Source organism: Simochromis diagramma, unplaced genomic scaffold (genome assembly GCF_900408965.1).
Source record: "Simochromis diagramma unplaced genomic scaffold, fSimDia1.1 OVJJ01000451.1, whole genome shotgun sequence".
NCBI lineage: Eukaryota > Metazoa > Chordata > Actinopteri > Cichliformes > Cichlidae > Simochromis > Simochromis diagramma.
Window position 1 is genome coordinate 34362 of NW_024387276.1, and position 21069 is coordinate 55430.

General features: G+C 41.4%; 1 protein-coding gene and 5 long non-coding RNA genes across 10 annotated transcripts; 2 read left to right on the forward strand and 4 right to left on the reverse strand.

Moving 5' to 3' along the window:
- Positions 1–4258: 4258 nt before the first annotated feature.
- On the reverse strand, positions 4259–5259 carry LOC120715676. The gene is made up of 3 exons (XR_005691710.1): positions 5153–5259; positions 4427–4497; positions 4259–4333 (listed from the first exon to the last, which is right to left on the reverse strand). It is a non-coding gene; the product is annotated as an uncharacterized LOC120715676 (long non-coding RNA).
- A 1012-nt stretch (positions 5260–6271) lies between these two features.
- Positions 6272–6826, reverse strand: LOC120715679. Its single transcript, XR_005691715.1, has 3 exons — positions 6688–6826; positions 6465–6572; positions 6272–6336 (listed from the first exon to the last, which is right to left on the reverse strand). It is a non-coding gene; the product is annotated as an uncharacterized LOC120715679 (long non-coding RNA).
- Positions 6827–8786: 1960 nt separating this feature from the next.
- On the reverse strand, positions 8787–11479 carry LOC120715677. Of its 3 annotated transcripts, none has more exons than XR_005691713.1 (4): positions 11418–11479; positions 9682–9806; positions 8942–9000; positions 8787–8814 (listed from the first exon to the last, which is right to left on the reverse strand). It is a non-coding gene; the product is annotated as an uncharacterized LOC120715677 (long non-coding RNA). The 3 variants fall into 3 exon arrangements; XR_005691712.1 differs by lacking the exon at positions 11418–11479 and adding an exon at positions 9995–10529; XR_005691711.1 differs by lacking the exon at positions 11418–11479 and having other exon boundaries at positions 9682–9845.
- Positions 11480–15396: 3917 nt separating this feature from the next.
- Positions 15397–19902, forward strand: LOC120715675 (kinesin-like protein KIF1B). 3 transcript variants are annotated; one of them, XM_040002764.1, is made up of 9 exons: positions 15397–15897; positions 17995–18109; positions 18208–18341; positions 18442–18503; positions 18598–18743; positions 18921–19102; positions 19195–19266; positions 19367–19486; positions 19578–19902. In XM_040002764.1, exons 2-7 carry the CDS (start codon positions 18086–18088, stop codon positions 19208–19210), a joined length of 564 nt encoding a protein of 187 aa, XP_039858698.1. In that variant the 5' UTR covers positions 15397–15897; positions 17995–18085; the 3' UTR covers positions 19211–19266; positions 19367–19486; positions 19578–19902. The 3 variants fall into 3 exon arrangements, with proteins under 3 accessions (XP_039858698.1, XP_039858696.1, XP_039858697.1); XM_040002762.1 differs by having other exon boundaries at positions 15397–15883; XM_040002763.1 differs by lacking the exon at positions 15397–15897 and adding an exon at positions 15930–16194.
- Positions 18636–19440, reverse strand: LOC120715680. Its single transcript, XR_005691716.1, has 3 exons — positions 19341–19440; positions 18875–19259; positions 18636–18750 (listed from the first exon to the last, which is right to left on the reverse strand). It is a non-coding gene; the product is annotated as an uncharacterized LOC120715680 (long non-coding RNA).
- Positions 19903–20302: 400 nt separating the features above from the next.
- Positions 20303–20867, forward strand: LOC120715678. The gene is made up of 2 exons (XR_005691714.1): positions 20303–20654; positions 20734–20867. It is a non-coding gene; the product is annotated as an uncharacterized LOC120715678 (long non-coding RNA).
- Positions 20868–21069: the final 202 nt, after the last annotated feature.

Below are 21069 nucleotides of genomic sequence, written 5' to 3' on the forward strand. Positions count from 1 at the left end.
CTCTCATGTTCAGCTGGTTTTTTGTAAAAAGATAACAATGTTAGCCTTTTCTGCAGCTATGGGGCATATATGGTATCACGCTTGGCTGGAAGCAGTGCTTAAACAATGGAAAAAACACAACACATTGTCCAAAAACACTCTCATGTTCAGCTGTTTCCCTCTTTTTCTTTGGTCATTTTTGCCTTTTTGGCCAGGGTGAAGGGAGTATCTGCCATCAAACAAGAAGACAGCCGCATGTAGCTATGATGATGTTTGCTAGTTCACCTTACATGCATTAATGTAATAATGTGGTTAGCCTACTCAACGTAAATTACACCTGAACAACATTAAGCTACTGACGCAGAGAAGAACGGCTGCTGCTGCATCATCCTCCTCATCATTTCTGCTACACTGGCAGGGCTAGGGGCCAGGACTCTCCTCTTCGTGTTTTGGGTATGTTGCTAACTCCGGGTCCGATAACAGGCACCACACCGCAGTAGATGTGCTCGGTGTGAGGTCTCGCAGCAAGCTATCAAATACGGCGCATTCTCTGGTTTTGAAAAAAAAAAACGCTATGCGTCGCCAGGTGTTTCATCGGATTTGAGGTGTTACCTCCTTTGACAGTATCACAGTATCAGCCTAAAGCACTTGTTGCAAGCTGCTGAGTTTGCATCTTTTGCTGTGAAGTACAGCCAGACTTTTGACCCTTCGCCTTGGGCATTTTTAATCTGTAGCTCTGCATAAAAGAACTTACGTACCTGGCCCCGCCTACTATCCTCGGAAACGTAAAATGATTGGCTAGAAGTGTATCACCGCTCAGGAAAAAAAAGCACCGAAATAAAGCACCGAAATGTGCGCTGCTTTTCGGTCTGGTTACTACCGTTTATGTCAGAACCGGTGCCATCATGGCACCGGACACCGGTACCCATCCCTACTTATGATGCTGATGCTGTTACACAGCTGTCTTATGTAGGGATGTTGAATTTTTTGCATTGCTATAGTTTAATTATTGTAATGCACAGTGTAAATTATCCTGAGGTACCACAGGAAAAAAAGATGAGTTCCAAGAGTACAAATAAATCTCATCCCTCCTCCTCGGCTCAGACACAGTGCACGCTCCTTTAGAGCTGCATACGATCCAGCATCACAGTGTGAAATCTGTATCTGCTAGCAGGGCCTCTGTCAGTCTGTCTCGCATGATCTCCTTAGTTGAGTAAAAAGGCAGATACAGATTAGAGCGACATGTCTCTGACTCAGGGAAGTGCTGCTCACAGGTGCCGCTCTGAATAGCAAAAACCTTCATCTTGACCTGGTCGATGCCAAGAATAGGAGCTCTCCTGTAACAGTCAGGAACCCTGAAGAACAGCAATGGAAAGAAAATATCATTTTACTTATCTTATTTTTTTTGAAAACTTTTACATACCTATACATATACATATCATCATCACATCACAGGAAAAAGTATTTTTGCATATTTGTCACATTTATGTGTAATAAGTAAATACAAAACACAATTGTTAATTTATCATTTCATTCATTAAGGGAAAAAATATTCAAGCCTAGCGGGCCCTGTGTGAAAAAGCAATGGAGCTCTAAATGTATTAACTGGTGGAAGCATCCTGGCAGCAAGAACTGCAGTCAAGTGTTTGTGATAACTGGTAACGAATCTTTACATAGCTTTGGGAGGAATTTCGGCCCACTTTCCTTGGCATACGTTTTTGATGACTAACTCAACCATAAAGCAGCTTTACAGTGTATTAATCAAACAATGCTGCTCTCTAATATATCTTGGTAAAGTGCAGAAAAATCTAATGTTTTATGATACAGTGTGATTTCAGTAACATATCATAATGGAGGCTTCAGCAAGTACTTACGAAGGAAATCTTTCCTCTGCTCTTCAGTTAGTTCATCAAATACCTCCCAAAACATCTGTATGGTGGGGTGGCGGTCATGATATTTCCAACCATAACTTGTGTTCTGAAAACAGTGAAAATGACTGTTATAATCATAGAGTTTGTAAGGTCAGGCATATATACACTATGTTGCCAAAAGTATTCCCTAACACATCCAAATCATTCAATTAATGTGTTCCAATCACTTCCATGGACACAGGTGTATTAAATCAAGCACTTAGGCATTGTTAAGGTTCAAAAAAGGAAGGAGAGTACAAACAACCATGGTCCAGAAGCTCTTGGTCAAACAATGATTTTAATGAATACACGCGTGGGAAGACAGGAATTGATCTTCGACTTACTCAAAGCATACACAGATTTTTATAGCATCAGGGTTTGAATTAATGACGCCCCTTCATACGTCACAGACAGGATATATACATACGTCAAATCAAAACCACAATGACTTTTAACACAGTCTAAAAAGAACATCGTCTTCTATCTTCATAACAGGTACATCCTGTCACTGCCGGATGCTCGCTTGTCATCTTGACACCTCAGCAGCAGTTCTGCGACAAACTGCTCTTTTGCAATCCCAGCAAAACATGATTAAACTTTCCCCTCTAAATGATTCTCTCTAACTGAGTGTGTGTGTGTGTGTGTGTCTGTGTGCTAACCACAATTGCACCCGATTTCACCTCGCCGACTAGCTCCTGACCTCTAACCAGACAGAGAGACAGAAACCACTCTCAGATATGTAATAACCGAACTGAAACTATGTATATCATCTACTAAATAAATTTTTTAATCAAGAACCTCTACTAAAAGCTTAATACAAGAATATGGACATATAAAAGATATTAAAAATAACCTGATATAGTGTTTTGTAAGCATGTATTGCAATCCTTCTATGTTCTAGTTTTCCCTCAGCATGGATCATCTGGACACTCTCACCAGTGAAGCTTAAGACCCTTAATGAACCTGAACATCAACATCATCAAAATAAGCACAGATATGCAATATGTATAAAATAGTTATAACTGCATCTGGAACAAGGTTAATATAATAACTGTATGCATAAGCATCTTAAGGCCTTCTTACAGCTATCTGTTACATTGTTAAAGCAATGATCATACTGCAGATTATATCATACTGGTAAAATCCTTTTTGTTCATCCCCACAGCATGCAGACTACTTCTACAAACATGTGTGAAAGGACGAGTCGCTCTCAGGAACTGAATGAATTCCAGCATGGTAATGTGATAGGATGCACCAGTGCAACAAGTCCAGTCATGAAATTTCCTCGCTATTAAATATTCCATAGTCAGCTGTTAGTGATATTATAACAAAGTGGAAGTAATTGGAAATGACAGCTAGTCAGCTGATGCTAAGGCTCATAGTGCACTTAAGTCACCAATATCTGCAGTCTGCTGTTGTTACAGATGTCCAAACTTCATTGGTTTCCATGGCTGAGCAGCTGCATCCCAGCCTTACACTGACAAACACAATGCAAAGCGTCAGATGGAGTGATTTAAGCATCTCAACACTGGACTCTAAAGCAGTGGAGATGTGTTTACTGGAGTGACGAATCACACTTCTCTGACTCCGATGGATGTGTCAGGGTTTGGTGGTTGCCAGAAGTACTTGTCTGACTGCACTGTGCCAAGTGTAAAGTGTGGTGGAGGGGCGGTTTTGTTGTGGGGCTGTTTATCGGGAGTTGGGTCGCCCCCTTAGTGCAGATGAAAGGAACTCTTAATGCTTCAGCATATCAAGACAATTTCATGCTTCCAGTTTGGGGATGGCCACTTTCTGTTCCAACATGGCTGGGCACCAGTGCACAATACAAGGTCCATAAAGACATGGATGAGTGAGTTTGGTGTAGAAGAACTGGACTAGCCTGCACAGAGTCCTGACCTCACCCTGATAGAACAATTTGGGATGAATTAGAGCAGCAACTGTGAGCCAGGCCTTCTCCTCCAACATCAGTGTCTGACACCATAATGCACCTCTGGAAGAATAGTCAAAAAATTCCCATAAACCACCTAAACCTTGTGGAAAGCTTTCCCAGAAGAGTGGAAGCAGTTATAGCTGCGAAGGGTGGGCTGACTATTATATTATACTATCATACAAAAGTCTGGATTAAGACTGAGATGTGACTACAAGTTCATATTTGTGTTAAAGCAGCCGACTGAATGCTTTTGACAGTATGCAGTACACAGTATTGTGCTACAGGACAGCTGTGAAGCTACAGCCTGTGTCTGTTTGGCTGACTGTACCTGTTTGAACTTTTCCCAGTCATGCACGTCCTGGCCGACCAGCACTCCCTGCAGCTCCTCTGGTCGAAACAGCCTCACCAAATCCTGCTCACCACACCAGGAAGAAGCCTCGCTTGAAACTCCTGGAACAGACTCTCCACTGATGTGTTGAAGGCATGATTCACATAGGCCTCCACAAACTCCTTCCTGTTTGGAGGGAAATGTTAAATTAGCAAACATTTCACAGAGACAAAGGTGCTGCAGATGAACCTCACAAACACTTCATGTTTATAGGCTTACTTATTTTGACCTGTCAGTGGCTTTCCAGGAGTTTGAGGATCCAGGTCAACATCTGTTCCATCCCAGATTATCTGTAAATTAGTTATAAATCAGATGAGTTTAGCTGCAAAACCTGAGAATGAGACAGATACTGATCATCTTCTATAGTAAAACGCATACTAAAAAGTTGCCCATGAGGTTATCCAGAACATCATCTTCATAGTTTAGATAGTCTGCAGACTCCTTTAACCTCCTAGGACCCTGGCGTCCAGATATGTGACATCACATTTTGGGACGTCTAGACCAAAATACTTAATTCTTCTCTACAAGGGCCTGATATCCACATACGAGGACATTATACTGCCACTGTTCTATCAAAATTTGATACAAATGTCCTCATATGTGGATCTCATTTTTCTCAGAAACAAAAATTAGGTAAAAAGAAAAAAAAATCTGGTAATTCTTTGTTTTTACATTCTTTAGGTCCCAATCAGCCCAAATAGCAAAGAAAAATTAAAAATGCATGCCATGAAAGAGTTCGGGTCTTAGGAGGTTAAAGAATGAAACAAAAAAAGTTGTATTAAAGAAGTTCAAACTATGTACATTTTACAGCAGTCACAAGTTTACTGTAACTTTTGACACACGACAACTTAAAATACGTCCATCGATACATTTTCTTTCTGCTTGTCCGGGGCCGGCTGTGGGACCAGCAGCAGCATGTGTTACTGAAATGAAATGGATACTTACCGTCCTACAGTCGGGCTGAACTCCATCATATCCTCCAGTGTCGGCTCTAAACTGAGTAGCTTCTTGAACAGAACCAGTGGGAATGGTAAGTGTATGATACACTGGTTGTACAGGCCAAGCCACACAGTAGTCCAAACAGGAAGAAGGTTCTCTTGCTCTCCTCTGTTGCCTGCATTAATAAAGTTCACTTTGGTTCTATTATTGCTTATCGTTTAAATTTCAATCCTTTAACCAATTTTATACAGTTGGTGGGCTCAGTTTTAAGTCTTACATTGGAGGGAAACCATGCCAGGGTTTTGGAGTCATTGAGCATGAACATCCCAGATTCTTCTGACACCATTTTAAGAAACAGGTGGTAAAAAGGTCTCGTTTTGTAGACATCTTTGCTGTTTGGATCCTCATCAAAATGGACCTGAGAAATATAAATATTAGAGATGCTTCTGGTAAGAACAGTTGCAGAAGAATGGCTATGCATTAATCATCAGGTGATCAATCAAATATTCACCACAAGTGGCTTCTTGAAGTCGCTGTGAGCAGCAGCTGCCAGCTCTCTGAAGGTTGCTTTCAAAAAGTGATGCGCGCTGCAGGTGCAGTTTAAAAAATTTGGGTTTTGACTGGGGAATCCATCCGTAAGGAAAAACAAAAAGCATCTGTGGAGGCGCATGCTGTTCATTCTGCAAGACAAAACAAAGTATCATGATTTTAAATATTTAAATTCCAATTGTGATGTATATAAGGCCAGCTGGTGAACCACGTGAGCTAGACTGGCTCTTGCTTCTGTTCTGAGGTTTGAACTGACGCCTGCCTGAGCTGTGAGTGAAAGAGTGCTGAGAGAACTAAAACAAATGAAACAACAAAATGTTGGAATCTTCTGCAGCACTGAGGGCAGCTGCTGATTTATGATTGTATTCTGTTAGTTTATTTTCTGTTGTGACTCCTTTGATTTTTATAGATGGTTGTTTTGTCTGTTATATAAAAACTGCTGAATAGGGTAGCTTTAAAGTGCGATCACTAATACACACTAACGCAGACTGGAAAATTACAAATTCTGCTATTGTTTTCCCTATAACAGGGTGGTGAAGTTACCTGAGTGAATGCAGAATTCATGTCAAAAACCAGCTTCTTGATTTCAGATCCATCACAAATGGGTACTTGCAAAGAATCACAGGCAGATCATCTGCATTCTGGAAAAAAAAGAAACAACCCACATAAACAGTTAGTGAGCTTAACAGTGTGTTAACATGAATGAGTCATTTTCTGGGTTGACTGCCATCTTAGCAGGTTCAAAGTACTTGTTGTCAGCTGACCTCACCTTGAGTTTTGACTTTGTTCACCAACGTTTGAGATCCTCCTTTAGAAACATCTGGCTAAGCTCGAGGCAAAAAGTTGTTTCTGGGATTTTCTTGTTTATCTCATTGGTCTTAAAACAAGAAGTGGTAGTATTTGTTATACTGGCTGTGTGAAAATCCAACTTTTTTTGTTGAAAAGCTGAGCAGTAATACATTTAATTAAACTTTGTGACTTCTGATACTGACATAGTACATATGCTGGAGGATTAGCAGTACGTTTCTGGCTTGAGCGTTGCAAGAAGCAGACTTAAAGATTGGGATCCACGAGAGGGCCGTCTTCCACACCTGAACATATCGGAGGGTGACAGTGAGGACCACCATTCCCCTGAGGGATGACAAAGTTACAGTCAGCTCTTCACTGGCTGATATCGTGGAGTGTTCGTTAGAATAAAATGCTATCATTTAATACAGTGATGCATTTAAACAGTATATATTAATCCAATAAATACACTTTTAATAGACGTGCTGAAGATTTTAAAGTTGTTAAAGTCTGCCTAAATATATGCCTGAACAACAGACTTTAAAATTGCTTTAAAAACAATTAAATTACATTAAATAATAATTGAGTTGTGACGTAATTATGAGCTCTAAAATCGCAACGCTTCAGCAAGGTTTTGGACTAATTCCTCAGATTTGTTAAATTAGTTGTTAGTTTAGTGTTTTTTGCATATGGTGAGATTGTGTTATGAGAAATGCATTCACTGCTTTGAGAACTGTTGGAGTTGGATAGAATGATGTTGATGTGAGAACTGCACTAAAGTCGGGACAGCCAGTAAGCAAAATAGTAGGTGTCACCGTCCTAAAATCTGGACGCTTTCATTGGGGAGGTCGTTGCATGTAGCAGCGACTGCATCAGCAAGCTTTTTGCTCTGTTTGCCATCTGCATTTCTGTATGCATGCATGCAGAAGTTCATTGAGAAGCAGGAAGATCCTCAATCCTTCCACTCCCACAGGGTCATATCAACAGATGGAAGCAGCTGCTGAACAGCAGTCTCAGCCTGCTGATGCAACTTGTTATTAATTAAAGGTTTAATTAAAGGCCACTTCTTACTTTTTTAGTTAATTACTCATCAGGTTACAAACGTGTGTTAGTCACATTCCAGTTCAATACCTCTGCAAAAACAACATCTCGCATTACCAGCTTCTCAAAACCTCGCCGTGCAAGTGACAAGTCCAAACCGGAGTACGTTTATCTTTGCTGACATGAAGAAAATGACAAATGTGTATATTCAAATGTTAAATTCAACAGATATAAAGAAGTCATGATCATGCTCATAAATGGTGTTCTTACTTCCTGTCAAGAAAGCCCCCGCATCCTCAGGACCTTCTATCGCTGTGCCATTGAGAGCATCCTCACTGGATGCATCACCACCTGGTACGGCAACAGCACCGCTTACAACCGTAAAGCTCTCCAGAGAGTAGTGCGGCGTTCTGAAAGGATAATTGGAGGTGAGCTTCCCTCCCTCCAAGACATCTACAGGAAGCGGTGCCTGAGGAAAGCGGGGAGGATCATCAAGGACTCCAGTCACCCCAGCCATAAACTGTTCAGACTACTTCCCTCAGGAAGGAGGTTCTGCAGCATCCGGTCCCGTACCAGCAGACCTGAGAGAAGCTTTCTTCCACCAGGCCATCAGACTGCTGAACACGTCATAGACACCTCAGCTTCAACTACTGGAACTTCTACATTATGCACTCCATACTGTATATAAATGCCTCTGTTTTGCACAATATCCAACTACAAACCTCTGTATATTCTATATATTTATTTTTACTCTATTAATTTCGTAAAATATGTATACACACACACACACGTAGACATACATATTTAGTATACACATTCAGTAATATGCATACACTCTTATATTGGACATATATTTATTCATATAATTCTCAGATTTAGCCATTCTTATATTTGCTTGTTCTTTTGTTATTGTACTTTGCACACCTCTGTTGCTTGTGAAGCTCGCACACAAGAATTTCACTCACATGTACTGTACCAGTGTACCTGCACATGTGATGTGACAATAAAAGTGATTTGATCTGATTTGAAAGCTTTGATTCACACAGGATGGAGATGTGAGCATCCTGTGAATTTCCCTGTGAAGAGTTCATGAGGTTAGTCAGTAACACTAAGACTACAGTGTAGATGCTGTGCAGCAAACCAGTTACATACAACAACAATAACAGCTGCTTTTGTGTTAGACTTACTCTTTTAGATTTTTCCACAGCTTTGGATTATATTTGTCAATCATGTTATCAATAGTGTTCTGTCACCTTGTTCTTTGTGCCACTGCCTGACTCGTTATCAGCGCCCTGTGAAAGAAGCAAAGGTTCGTGTTTGGTTTAGACACATGACCTCACAAGTAGATATAACTGGTAAAGCCATGTTTACATCCTCCCACAGGTATCCTTACTGCACTGTATGCATTTGTGCTGGTACCTCATTAGGCGTGCGTGTTGCAAATGAAGTGTTTCCTCCTGCATAGATGTTAGAAATGTCTAGAATAAAAACAGATGAGAAATTATCTACCTAAGAGTCAACTGTACTGTATGGGATGGTTTTTCAGTTCCAGAAGAAAGATAAGATATAGCGACTTGCTCTTACAGTGGGCTTAATTTGTGACATTTAGGCAATAAACCTTTTTGTTGTTAACTGTGGTTAACTTGGTTATTTGGATCAAATTCAGGTCCAGTTTTATTTGCTTAAATTATTTTTTCATCAGCACTTTAAAAACATACAGCAGAAAACCTAAAACCTGCCGTGAGTCTGTGACATTTATTTTTAGATTATTTTGAGATTTCCAGTATTTGATGCGTGGCCAAACATTTTGTCTATGATTATATTCAAGCCCTTATAGTCAGAATTACTAATTATTTTAAACTAAGCTTTACCCAATTATCTATTGGGCTATTGGCTCATCTGTGTTACACCTGCAGCAAGTGCAAAGCCCAACAGTGCAGCTCCTCACTGGTGTCAGAAGACTAAGTACCTCTGAGTAGCACTTTTTATTGCTGCATAGTGAATATATGTGTGTGTCTTTGTCAGGTTTATAACCTCTGTCTATACAGTTGGATGTGACACACCTTAATTATTACTCTAATAATAAAATTATTTAATTGTTACTGTTATTTTTGTGTAATTGTAAACTGAATCGACTCTGTTCAGATAAATGTATTTACCATGTGGCAGTTGCACAGGTAGTGGCACCGATGCCTGAGTCTCTTCTCCACGTCCCAGCTGCCCTTGTTCATTACACCCAAACGAGTACACCTTCTTGGATCCTGTCAGTACCAGTGTGTGACAGCTGATTGAGAAAAGAGTGCATGAAAAGGAAAGTCCACAATGTAAAAACATTTTAAACATCTGTGTTGTTGGTGGACCTCAGTATGATCACTCTGAAGATATAAGACAGAAGTTGAAGTTTCCTGTTCGCTCAGCAGTAAACGCTTTTCTTTTTCAATTATTTATGATATAATTATAATTAAATGGTACCTTCCACATGCAGCCTTTGTGACCTTTGCCCCCCAGAGCTCTGCAACAAGCCGAGGACGCTGTTCATTTTGTAACGAGTTGTGGCCAAGCTGTCCATATAGACCAGAGCCAAATGTAAACACTGCACCGTCCCGAGACCCAGACAACAGTCCATATTAATTTTTGCCATGTACATATAGTTATCTCAGGAGTTTGTGGAAAAGCAATCAGAAGCCAAAGAATAAGAAACAAAAAGGCGCTTTCATAATTAATGCAAAATGAACAATGATAGTATGAAATTACTGGAATTTCTTCTTATTAAAAAACAGACAAATAAAAGAAACCTCAGTATAAATAACTGGAGTCAACAAGCGCGTTCATGCTCACAGGTGTACACGGGTGCTCACACACACAAACTACACCCTTTTTGGCTCCTCCCTCGAAGCACACTGTGCACTGTCGATCTTACGTGCTGCACAATAATGTTTAATATTTAGTATCTACAGTTATATTCCCATATATCATCGTGATGTTGTTTGTTCTATTGCTCTCGTTTTCTTCTGCTTGTTTTCTTTTTTCATTCTCAACAGGTGAAATTAAAAAAGAAAAAAACAAACAAACAAAAAAACCCGATAACATGTAATATTTAGTATCTACTGTTAGCTAGTTTATTGTGATTGTGTTGTTTTTATCATGTTGCTCTTTGTTGTTTGTTTTCTCTTCTGTTCTTTTATCTCCATACAGGTGATCCAGGTGTTTTGTTTGTTTTCTTCCCCCCTTTCTCACCATCTCGTCTCACCTCTATTTTTCTTTCTCTCCCTCTCCCCCAGTCATGTCTGTCCCGTCTTTAAAAAACGAAAATAAAATAAATACATAATTATAATAAAGGGCAATCAAATGGACCAATATGGCAAGGCCATGATGATCCACTTGGTAAACTAAATCCACTTGGCATCGTTCTTGGCCTTCAGACAACAATTCTGATGGTTAAAGATCCAAACGGGACAGGCAAAAAAGAAAAAAGTAATTTATACGTCTAAAAAACAGGTTCAGTTTGTAACTGAGAGAGCGGCTCAGTGGTGCTGAATTATATTTCCAATAGAAACACAATTTCATATGTTGTAGTAACAACACACTGCCACAAGATGGCAACCTAGGCCTACTTTACCATGCTATTCCAGTACAAAAGAAAAAGTGACAGAGCCTTGAAAGAGTGACAGAGACACTTTTTATGAACTCATCTGTAATGTGTCACCTTTTCTGTAGGATGAAGAAGTGCTTCCCTTCTTTTAAAGTAAATACAGGCTTACAAAGATCCTCTAAACATGTTTCTGAAATAATCCTAAACACAATCATTAAATCAAAAATGCAAGAAACTATTTATTTAATCACTCTTCTTAACTTAATTCCTTAACTTAGACAAGAACATTTTCTGCTGTCTCACCTCTGTCAGTTTTCATGCTGTTGCAAGAACAGGTGGAGGTGCAGGTGGAACTTTGACTTCACTGTGGTTTTGTATGTGCAGGCAGGAGTGTGACATCTCAGAACAGCAGAGGATTGTCGAGCACGGTGACTCCTGCTGCGACGCCCCCGTCTGACTGTCCTGAGCTCTTGGTCCTCAGCAGACGGCCCACACACTCATTCATCACCATGTCTTTACCCTGCGTGTAAGAAAACCAAGACAAGGCTAACATTAGAAAACAGCCACCAACCAATCCCTTTTACTCCACCACCCAAAAACCAGTGAGAAACACTAGCTAGTATTAACTTGGAATCAAAGTGCACTAATCCCCAGGCTCCCAGCATAACATACAGTCCAACACAAACTCCACAAACTGTCTTGCTTCAGCTGACTTTCCTTCACCTTCTCTCCAGACAATCTGTTGTGCTCTTTTCAGCACAAAGCCACACAATGGAGAAAATACTTTTAGTTCCAGGAAGGAGCTCTCAAGAGGTCTAAAGTGTAAAGAGTAGACATGTTGACAGATGCTGGCCAATATCCACTCCTAACCAGGTCCTTTAAATCAGGGCCGCACTGCTGCTGCCATGTTTGACATCTGTGTATCGCCTGGTTGCACATCATAACTTCCTTGGACCAAAAAGAAAAAGAAACAACATGAATAATACACCACTGCCTTCACAGATGACTTCTGTTAAAGCAATACCATGTTCTGATTGTACAGCAAGGGCAGAAAACATGCTCCATCACACTATGTTCAAATCCATCACAGAAACCTAAATAGCAGGTTGCTGTTTACTATTAATGTCGATTAAAATCACGATTTTCCTGCTGACACTGTGAAGTTTACACAACCCACAGGAGCAGTTTCAAAGCTTCACTGTTGGCAGAATGCGAGCTACCAAGAAAGAGAAAACCACTTAAATAGATTCTTTCTAACTGGCTGTAGACACATATGAAAACCAAAATTGAGTGAATCTCATGAGGAAATATCTTGTATATTGGTGCAATTTTGACCGTCCACTCTAATAATACATGTGGTTGGAGGAATGGCTTTAAAAACATCAATAACACTTTCTCTGTTGTGGAGTGGCTGATGTTCGTGATGCAGAACATCACAATCCCCACAGAACCGTTCCTCTGGAAGACACTCTCTGCACATAGACAGGACTTTTAACAAATTCAGCAAAATTTGAATAACTAAAAGTAGTATGCACTCAGATCCAGCCACTCTTGACAAAGGTAGCAGCTTCTATTTTGATATTATAGCTCCGGGTGGCTCAGTGTGCTTCACTATGAGCTGACGGTTAAAAGGACATTTGTCAAATCATGTGGTTTTATAATTATTAAACTTCTCACACGCTCAAAGACATAAATGTCAGCCAACAAGGCATCGCTCATCAAGCTTAGCTACATAGAAATGTATGTTATTGAGACTTAATAACAGCAGGGTGAAGACAGTGGCAACACAGAGGATGGCCAACAGCTTCTGTGTCAGTGAGACATTTCAGCTGGTGTGGCCGTGCTTCTTTCCAGCACTCAGCAGCTTTCTGCTGCCAAAAGGACCGTGACACTGCCCTACTTCTTTGAGCCTCCGGAGAACGACATCAATCCAAAACAGCAGACAGCCTTTTCAAATACTTTTCTCTAAAGAATGCAAATATCAAGTATTCTTGCTCCCCTTTCTTTCTGATAATGTCACTTTTACAAATCCTGTCCCATCAGCTCTCATGGCTGGTTTGGCTTTGAGGGTCGGGGAGGACAAAAAGCTATTAAGGACCTTTTGATCTGCAGTCCAGTTCTCCTCTAAAGTATTAAGGATGAAGCAACAGTGCTCCTCTTTGCTATTCTGAAATGTGTGTTAAACACAGTGTAGAAGGTAAGTAGAAGCTTACACAGCACCATCAGCCATCATGCTAAATTTGCATCTTCAAAAGTCAATGCAGCCAGACTCACACCTGATTATAAATGTTCAGGAGACACTGTTGAATGTTTAGTGTTAACTTAAATCACTCATCATTTACAGTATTACAGAGTTCGGGGTTATGGGTTAGCACTATCATGTTACCCGCAACTGTATTAACTATGGTAGTAACTTAACTAGCAGTGTTGGTCAAGTTACTTGAAAAAAAGTAAATCAGTAACTAATTACTGATTACTTCCCCCAAAAAGTAATCCCTTTACTTTACTGATTACTTATTTTCAAAAGTAATTAATTACTTAGTTACTTAGTTACTTTTTAAAAACATGATTTATGACCTGAATAGGTAATAAAGCAATAGATCTTTCAGCCCAATTCTACTTTTTCTGCATCATCCATCATACAAAATGTAATCAAATGGAAAAGTCTGTTTTTAAAACTTGTTTTATTAGTTTGAATCTTTTAACTTTATGCATCAAGGAAAAATTAAATTATATGCAACATTCTGACGAGAAGAAATTTGTTTAACATTTAAACCTATTTTCTGCACATTCCAGCACATAAATAAAAGAATTTGTGTTTGCACTCAGTCTTTCAAATAAATACAAGTGAAACACAGCAGAAAATAAATAAAATCAAAGACTCACCGGTCCTGTTGCTCTAATTTCACCTGTATAGCAGGCGGATGTTTGCCCCGGACCTGGTGCAGGTGTGCCGCAGGGGTCAGTGGAGGAATCCGCGAGTCTCTCTGTGAATTTCCAATCCCGTAGTAGCGTACTCGGTGCTTGCTCTGAAGTTAAGGGTTTTTTTTCGCTGTAAAAAGAAGTTTCGAAAAGTTTTTGTCACTTTTTACGGAATCAAACTCAAAGTAAGCTCAGTACTTCCACGCTTTAAACGCTGCACGGTCATACTCTCTCTGCACTCCTCCATAGATTATCCATTGTTGATCTGCACACAGCTGTTATGGTCATGAGGCACTCTGGCAAAAAAATTACGGTTTTAGTAACGCAGTAACGCAGCGTGCTTACGGGAAAGTAACAGTAATCTAATTACCTTTTTTGCAATAGTAATCCCTTACATTACTCGTTACTTGAAAAAAGTAATCGGATTACAGTAACGCTTTACCCTGCGTTAGTGCCCACCTCTGGCTGTGAAACACTAATAAAAAATGATTAACTCAAGTTTTTGCTGCTAAAGTTGGTTCTATCAGCTGCTGAATCACAGGATGTACTTGGTTATAGTCATTTGTGCATTTTGGGTTGCTTTAAATAAATAATGATGTGTTGTAATCATCCAGATCTAGAACCTTAAACTGCTTTTTCACGTGTCTGTAAATGAATTTCTTTCTTATCATTGGTGTGGGCTGACACTTGACACTCTGTGGCTCCTGATTTGTCTGTTGTCAAGGTCTCACCTCAGTGTGGTTCCTCACGTTTTGTCATGATTAAAGGATGAATGTGAACACAGCTTCAGTCACTGTGTTCACTTCCTGATATGTCAGAACTGTGCTCACGTCACTCACTTTTTTAACAACATGACACACTGCTGTAAACAGTGTTGCTGTAAACAGTGTGTCACGTTACTTGAAAAAAGTAATCGGATTACAGTAACGCGTGGGCAGTTAACATCTCTGTTAACTAGTCATGATAGAAGCCAATATTTCTGTCCTAACATGGTCTGAATATGTTTGACTACAAGCTAACATTTACAGCATGACTTTAAGCTAGCACCATAAAGATGGTAAAAGACACTGTAATATGTAGAAATGCATGTGAAAAGTGTTATATTAGCAGTGGCTGTGCTACTCCACACAGCCACTTTAACATTACTGACACTGTATTTCTTACCTGTAAACAGAGGTCGTGTGTGATAAAAGCTTGTGCAGAAAGTAGCAGGTGTAGACTGGCCCACAGCACTGTATGAAGTGATAAGATGTGAAAGGACATATATAGGGTACCTTAAAGGGCGCCTTAAAAGTGTTTCCCTGAGCTTTTACTTGCAGCTTGATATCTAAATAAATGTGAATGAAAAAAATAAAGCTGGAAAAAGGAGGAGCCCGGAGCTTCGTCTTTCGCTCGGCCTACCCCGCTATAGCAGACGGACCGTCAGAGACTCGAACTTGGCCGTTAAACTCTGGGGTCTGAATGCTGGCCTCTTAACGCTGCACACCACACAGCCGGCCAGTTGGAAATAGAAAAAAAGGACATTTATCTTCTGTTGTTCAACAATTTTTTTTTTCGTTTTTTTTAAATCTATTTAGCTTGTTGTGCAGCATTGTTCCACACAAATGACACATGGAAACCTAACTATTTTTTTACTGGCTTTCACAAAATGGGACTGCCAATGTTGGAGGTGTTACTGCACCAAAGTCTTCCTGCTAGCCGGAAACCTGCTGGCGGCGCCACTATGTTCTCAGCACACTCTTCAGCGTCAGCTTTGTTGCCTGTTTTCGGCACACCTACCTAGTCCCACTCATCCACTTTATCTGCTCATGGCAGATTTACCCACACTGAGCACTCCTTGGATTAAGGTAAATTGAAGCAGGTCATTATAAAAAAGACACACAGCTTATCATCTTATCCTTGTGCAACACCTAAAAGCACTCTGTTCATTTGTTTGCTAGATTAGCCGCTAGCATACATACACTGTGTTAGAGGCTTGTTGCTACCTAGTTAGCGATGCTACACACCTGTTACTGTGTATTTTTCAATGATTCAGCACTCCTTGGATTTTTAGACAGTAATGAGATCATGTGCACACTCCACAGAGGTCCAGAGTCCAAATGTGACCTCTAGCACCAAACGCTTGCTGCAGTTGTTGGTGTCAGAGGTGACACACAAGGTATCGGGTTTTCTGTGTGATTACTTTTTCATATAGGACCAAGTATGTTTGGATAGCGTTTTGCCCTTGAAAACTGCCGTTGAATATTAGACATTGTTGTCTAATGTTATAAATGTATTGATGTGAAAGGTGTAAGTGTGACAAATATGGAATAAGATAGGAAATGAGAAAGGAGGCAAATACTTGTTCACAGGGCTATAGTCTGTAAATGGTCTTCTTTTGGCTATAGTAGATCTTTTACTTGTTCATTTTTTAAATTTTTTGTTAAAATAGTTTTTTCCATCATATTGAGTATAGAGGAATGCAACTGTGAGCTTTAGCAATTAGCCCGTTTCAACAGGACCGTGATCCCGATGTGTGAGACAGCAGGGTGCTGCCACTGGTGTTGTAATGTGTGATTTAGTTCCTCCTAACATTTCAGTTTGCTTCCAGTATCTATCCTCTGTGATTACTGGCTCTTTAGACAGATTTAGTAGAAGTGTGTGAGCTATTGGCTCAGTATAAAGGGTCAGTAGTGTTTTCATGTCACCTATCCATCCTCCATTTAGTCACCCAAAGCATGTAGTAAATACTGCTCACTTTTATTCATCTTCTCTTAAATCCAGAAAAATTCCCACTTGTTAACGTTGAGCTTGTGTGTGTGTGTGTGTGTGTGTGTGTGTGTGTGTGTGTGTGAGAGAGAGAGAGAGAGAGAGCTGTGCATGAAGTGTGGTGGAAGCAAAACAGCAAAAGTCAGAGTGAATTCATGATGATGTTTTTGTGAAGCGTAGTTTGGATCTTCTTTTGCTGCTGGTTCAGTCAATATTGTTTTGGAGAGACATCAAACTAACAGCTTTAGAATCAGCGCAAAAAGGGCGTAAACACAAAGCGCGGAGCCGCCGAAACATCAGAATCAGCGAGCTGTCTGCTTTCAGCCCCGAGTGTCGTGCCGTCGGGTGAGAAAGGCGACGTCTCACTGATTCTGATCCGCGGGTCTTTGTGTTTACGTCTTTGTGCAGAATCCGTGTTCCTGCTCTCATTTACTGTTTTAGCTGTTTGGTGGTTCTTGAAATTTTGTGAGGTTTGACTGGAGATTCTGGCATTTCGGGCAAAATAAATGAACATTAAAAAATCGATTCAGGATTTTAATGAATCAATATCACGTTATCCAAGCCAGAATTGATTTTAATCGATAAATTGATTATCAAAACCCACCCCTACTGCAAAGTGTCCAGGTCCCTGAGTGAGCCATGAAGTACTCTAGAGTCAAAGAGATCATCGTTGGGTCAGTGACTCCAGAGCGCAGCAGCAAAGCAACAACAGAGTGGTGCTGCAGTGGCTCAAAGTTGAGACTTCAACATGATTGAACATTAAGAAAGCTGTGAATGAATAAACATCTGCAAACTTCAATGAACCGAAGAAACATTGTAAAGACAAACGGGCCAGAAATCCGTCCACACTGCTGTGAAACACTAATAAAAAATGATTACCTCAAGTTTTTGCTGCTAAAGTTGGTTCTATCAGCTGCTGAATCACAGGATGTACTTGGTTACAGTCATTTGTGCATTTTGTGTTGCTTTAAATAAATAATGATGTGTTGTAATCATCCAGATCTAGAACCTTAAACTGCTTTTTCACGTGTCTGTAAATGAATTTCTTTCTTATCATTGGTGTGGGCTGACACTTGACACTCTGTGGCTCCTGATTTGTCTGTTGTCAAGGTCTCACCTCAGTGCGATTCCTCACGTTTTGTCATGATTAAAGGATGAATGTGAACAATAATGCTGCCAAGCTAACTTTTCCTCTTTCTGTCTTTTTCAGCACTTTCTATCGCTTTGAGGCAGTGTGGGACAGCTCCCTGCACAACTCCCTCCTGCTCAACCGCGTCACTACCTACGGAGAGAAGATCTACATGACCTTATCTGCGTATCTGGAGGTCAGCCGCTGCTCCGCCGTGTTGTACCTGTTTGTACGTGTTTTTAAGTCTCTTGATGTCATCGTGTCTAACACACACCCTTTATCTCCTCTCTGCAGCTGGACCATTGCATCCAGCCTGCCATTATCACCAAAGACATCTGCACGGTCTTTTACTCCCGAGACGCCAAGATTTCCCCACCCCGTTCTCTCAAGAACCTCTTTGGGACTGGATACTCCAAAACTGCTGACTGGTAAATCTGGGCTGCTGCACTGTGGCCATCTCTGTTTCACAATCAAAGATATCTGCCCTGTTACAAAGTTTCCTTGTTCAAAACTTCTGCTTCATTATAGCAACCGAGTGACTGGGATCTACGAGCTGAGCTTGTGTAAGATGTCTGACACTGGAAGCCCAGGTGAGCGGCCATGAAACATGTTTAAAGAACGGCAGCTGTTTTATCATAATTCTGTGGAGAGCTTCATCCTAATGAGGGCTCATGTCCTGAGCAGGGATGCAGAGGAGGAGGAGGAAGGTCCTGGACACATCAGTGGCTTATGTGCGTGGAGAGGAGAACCTGGCCGGCTGGAGGCCCAGAGGAGATAGCCTCATCCTAGAGCACCAGTGGGAGCTAGAGAAGATGGAGCAGCTGCAGGAGGTGGGGCCTTAAAAGATTCATAAAGAAATAAATCTGTTTAATATCGTAGAGGGAAAATGACTTTTCAACTCAAAGACCAAAGTGCTATTCTAAAAAGTTTTTTCTTAGAGTACAGACTTTACATGACTAACCTCCCCTCTTCTCCCCACCTCACATTCGCCCCCATCTTTCGTCCAGGTGGAAAAGACCCGTCACCTTCTGGGAGAGGCGGCTCCCGTGGGAACAGCTCCCACCACCAAGTCCCTGAGTGAGTCTCTGTCCCCCAGCGTGAGCTCCGGCACTCTGTCCACGTCCACCTCCGTCTCCTCGCACATCTCCAGCACCACCTTTGAAAGCGTGAGAAGGAGCTGGCCACCAAGGTGAGAAAAACGTGGGCTTAGTGGGCGTTCTTGTTGCTGCCTTCTTCCTTCTCTGCTCGGAGCTGATCGGTCTTGTTCCTGTTGTGTTGTAGTTCCTGCGCCTTCTGACACACACCTTCAATACTGAATACAACCAGCTGGTGAACAGCATCAGTGACTGCAAGGTGAGAAATAATACAAAGAAATAAAAAAATAGCCTTTCTGTGTCACATCAGGGAGTTCCTATATTGACGTCTACCTCATCCTGCTGTTGTTTCACTTCAGCTTTCTCTCATCTCACCGATCGGACGTGATCCATCCGTGACGAGCTTCAGCAGTGCCACCCTCACCCCTTCCTCTACCTCCCCCTCTCTCGGACTCCCGCTGTGGCTCCATGGGCCAGAAGTAAACATTTTTAGGAACATTGACCTCGATCTGCAAACGGTTATTGACAGGTTATCTATTTGATTCTAACTTGGTGTGATTTGTGTTAAAGGACCCCTGAGAACAGCTCACGTGCCTCCAGTCCCTCCTGCTCAGACTGTGAAAACTTCCCGATGGTTCCCACTCTGGAGACCACCTACCTTGCGCGGGCTGCAAAGAACGAGTTCCTGAACTTGGTGCCTGATATTGAAGAAATGCGACCAGGGTGAGTAATGCCATATTAACCCAAATACTGTCACTATGACATGTGTCTCACAGACCAAATGTAAGTCGACACTCATGTTCTCTAGTTCAAGCAGAAATGATGTGGATCGATTCAAATTCCTGAGCCTGGATGATTTCAGCTGGAAACAAACCAACTCTGCTTCTTCCTCAGATAATTCAATTCAATTCAATTTTATTTATATAGCGCCAAATCACAACAAAAGTCGCCTCAAGGCGCTTCATAGATACAGAGAAAAACCCAACGATCATATGACCCCCAATGAGCAAGCACTTTGGCGACAGTGGGAAGGAAAAACTCCCTTTTAACAGGAAGAAACCTCCGGCAGAACCAGGCTCAGGGAGGGGCGGGGCCATCTTCTGCGACCGGTTGGGGTGAGAGAAGGAAGACAGGATAAAAGACATGCTGTGGAAGAGAGACAGAGGTTACTAACAGATATGATTCAATGCAGAGACGTCTGTTAACACATACTGAGTGAGAAAGGAGACTGGAAAGGAAAAACTCAATGCATCATGGGAATCCCCCGGCAGCCTACGTCTATTGCAGCATAGCTAAGGGAGGATTCAGGGTCACCTGGTCCAGCCCTAACTATATGCTTTAGCAAAAAGGAAAGTTTTAAGCCTAATCTTGAGAGTAGAGATAGACACTGTCTCTACTCTCAAGATTGAGGGGGGGGGGTACTGTCATGGTCCCCGTGCCTGCTCGGCTGGCCCTGTGTGGCTACATGTTATGTTTTTGTCCATTCTCTCTCTCCTCTCTCTCTGCTCGCTCCCTGGGCGGAGCTCATTGTGAGCTCCCGGCCTCCACCACCTGTAGGCAATCACCTGTGGCTCCTCACCTTGTTTGCTCCCGCTACTTAAGGCAGTGACTGAGAGCACCTCGCCGCTGGACTATTGAGTAACGCTCGTCAGTGCTACTTTAGCCTCAGCCAGTTTTGAGCTCTGTCCGTGAAAGAGCCGTGCTAACTCTTGTTCTCTGTATGCAGATTTCTCGTGCTTGGTTTGGGGACTCTGGACGCTTTTCCCGACTCCTCTCTGCACCCCTGGGAACCCTGGCCCCCTTCTCCTTCACCTGTATATAGTGCACCTGGAGTGTGTAAATAAACCTGTTTTTCTGAGATTTCAGTCTGCGCCGAGTCCTCCCTGCTCCGCCGTGACACTTCCAACGCTTCATTCCTCTTAGTCAATTAATTTAAGACTAATTGATTCCTCTTCATTTGCAAATCATACTACACAGTATCCTTATCAGAATACTCAAGAAACTTAAAACTAGCCTAATTACAGTAAAATGAAAGTAAGGCATGAAACACATCAGCAGAGAC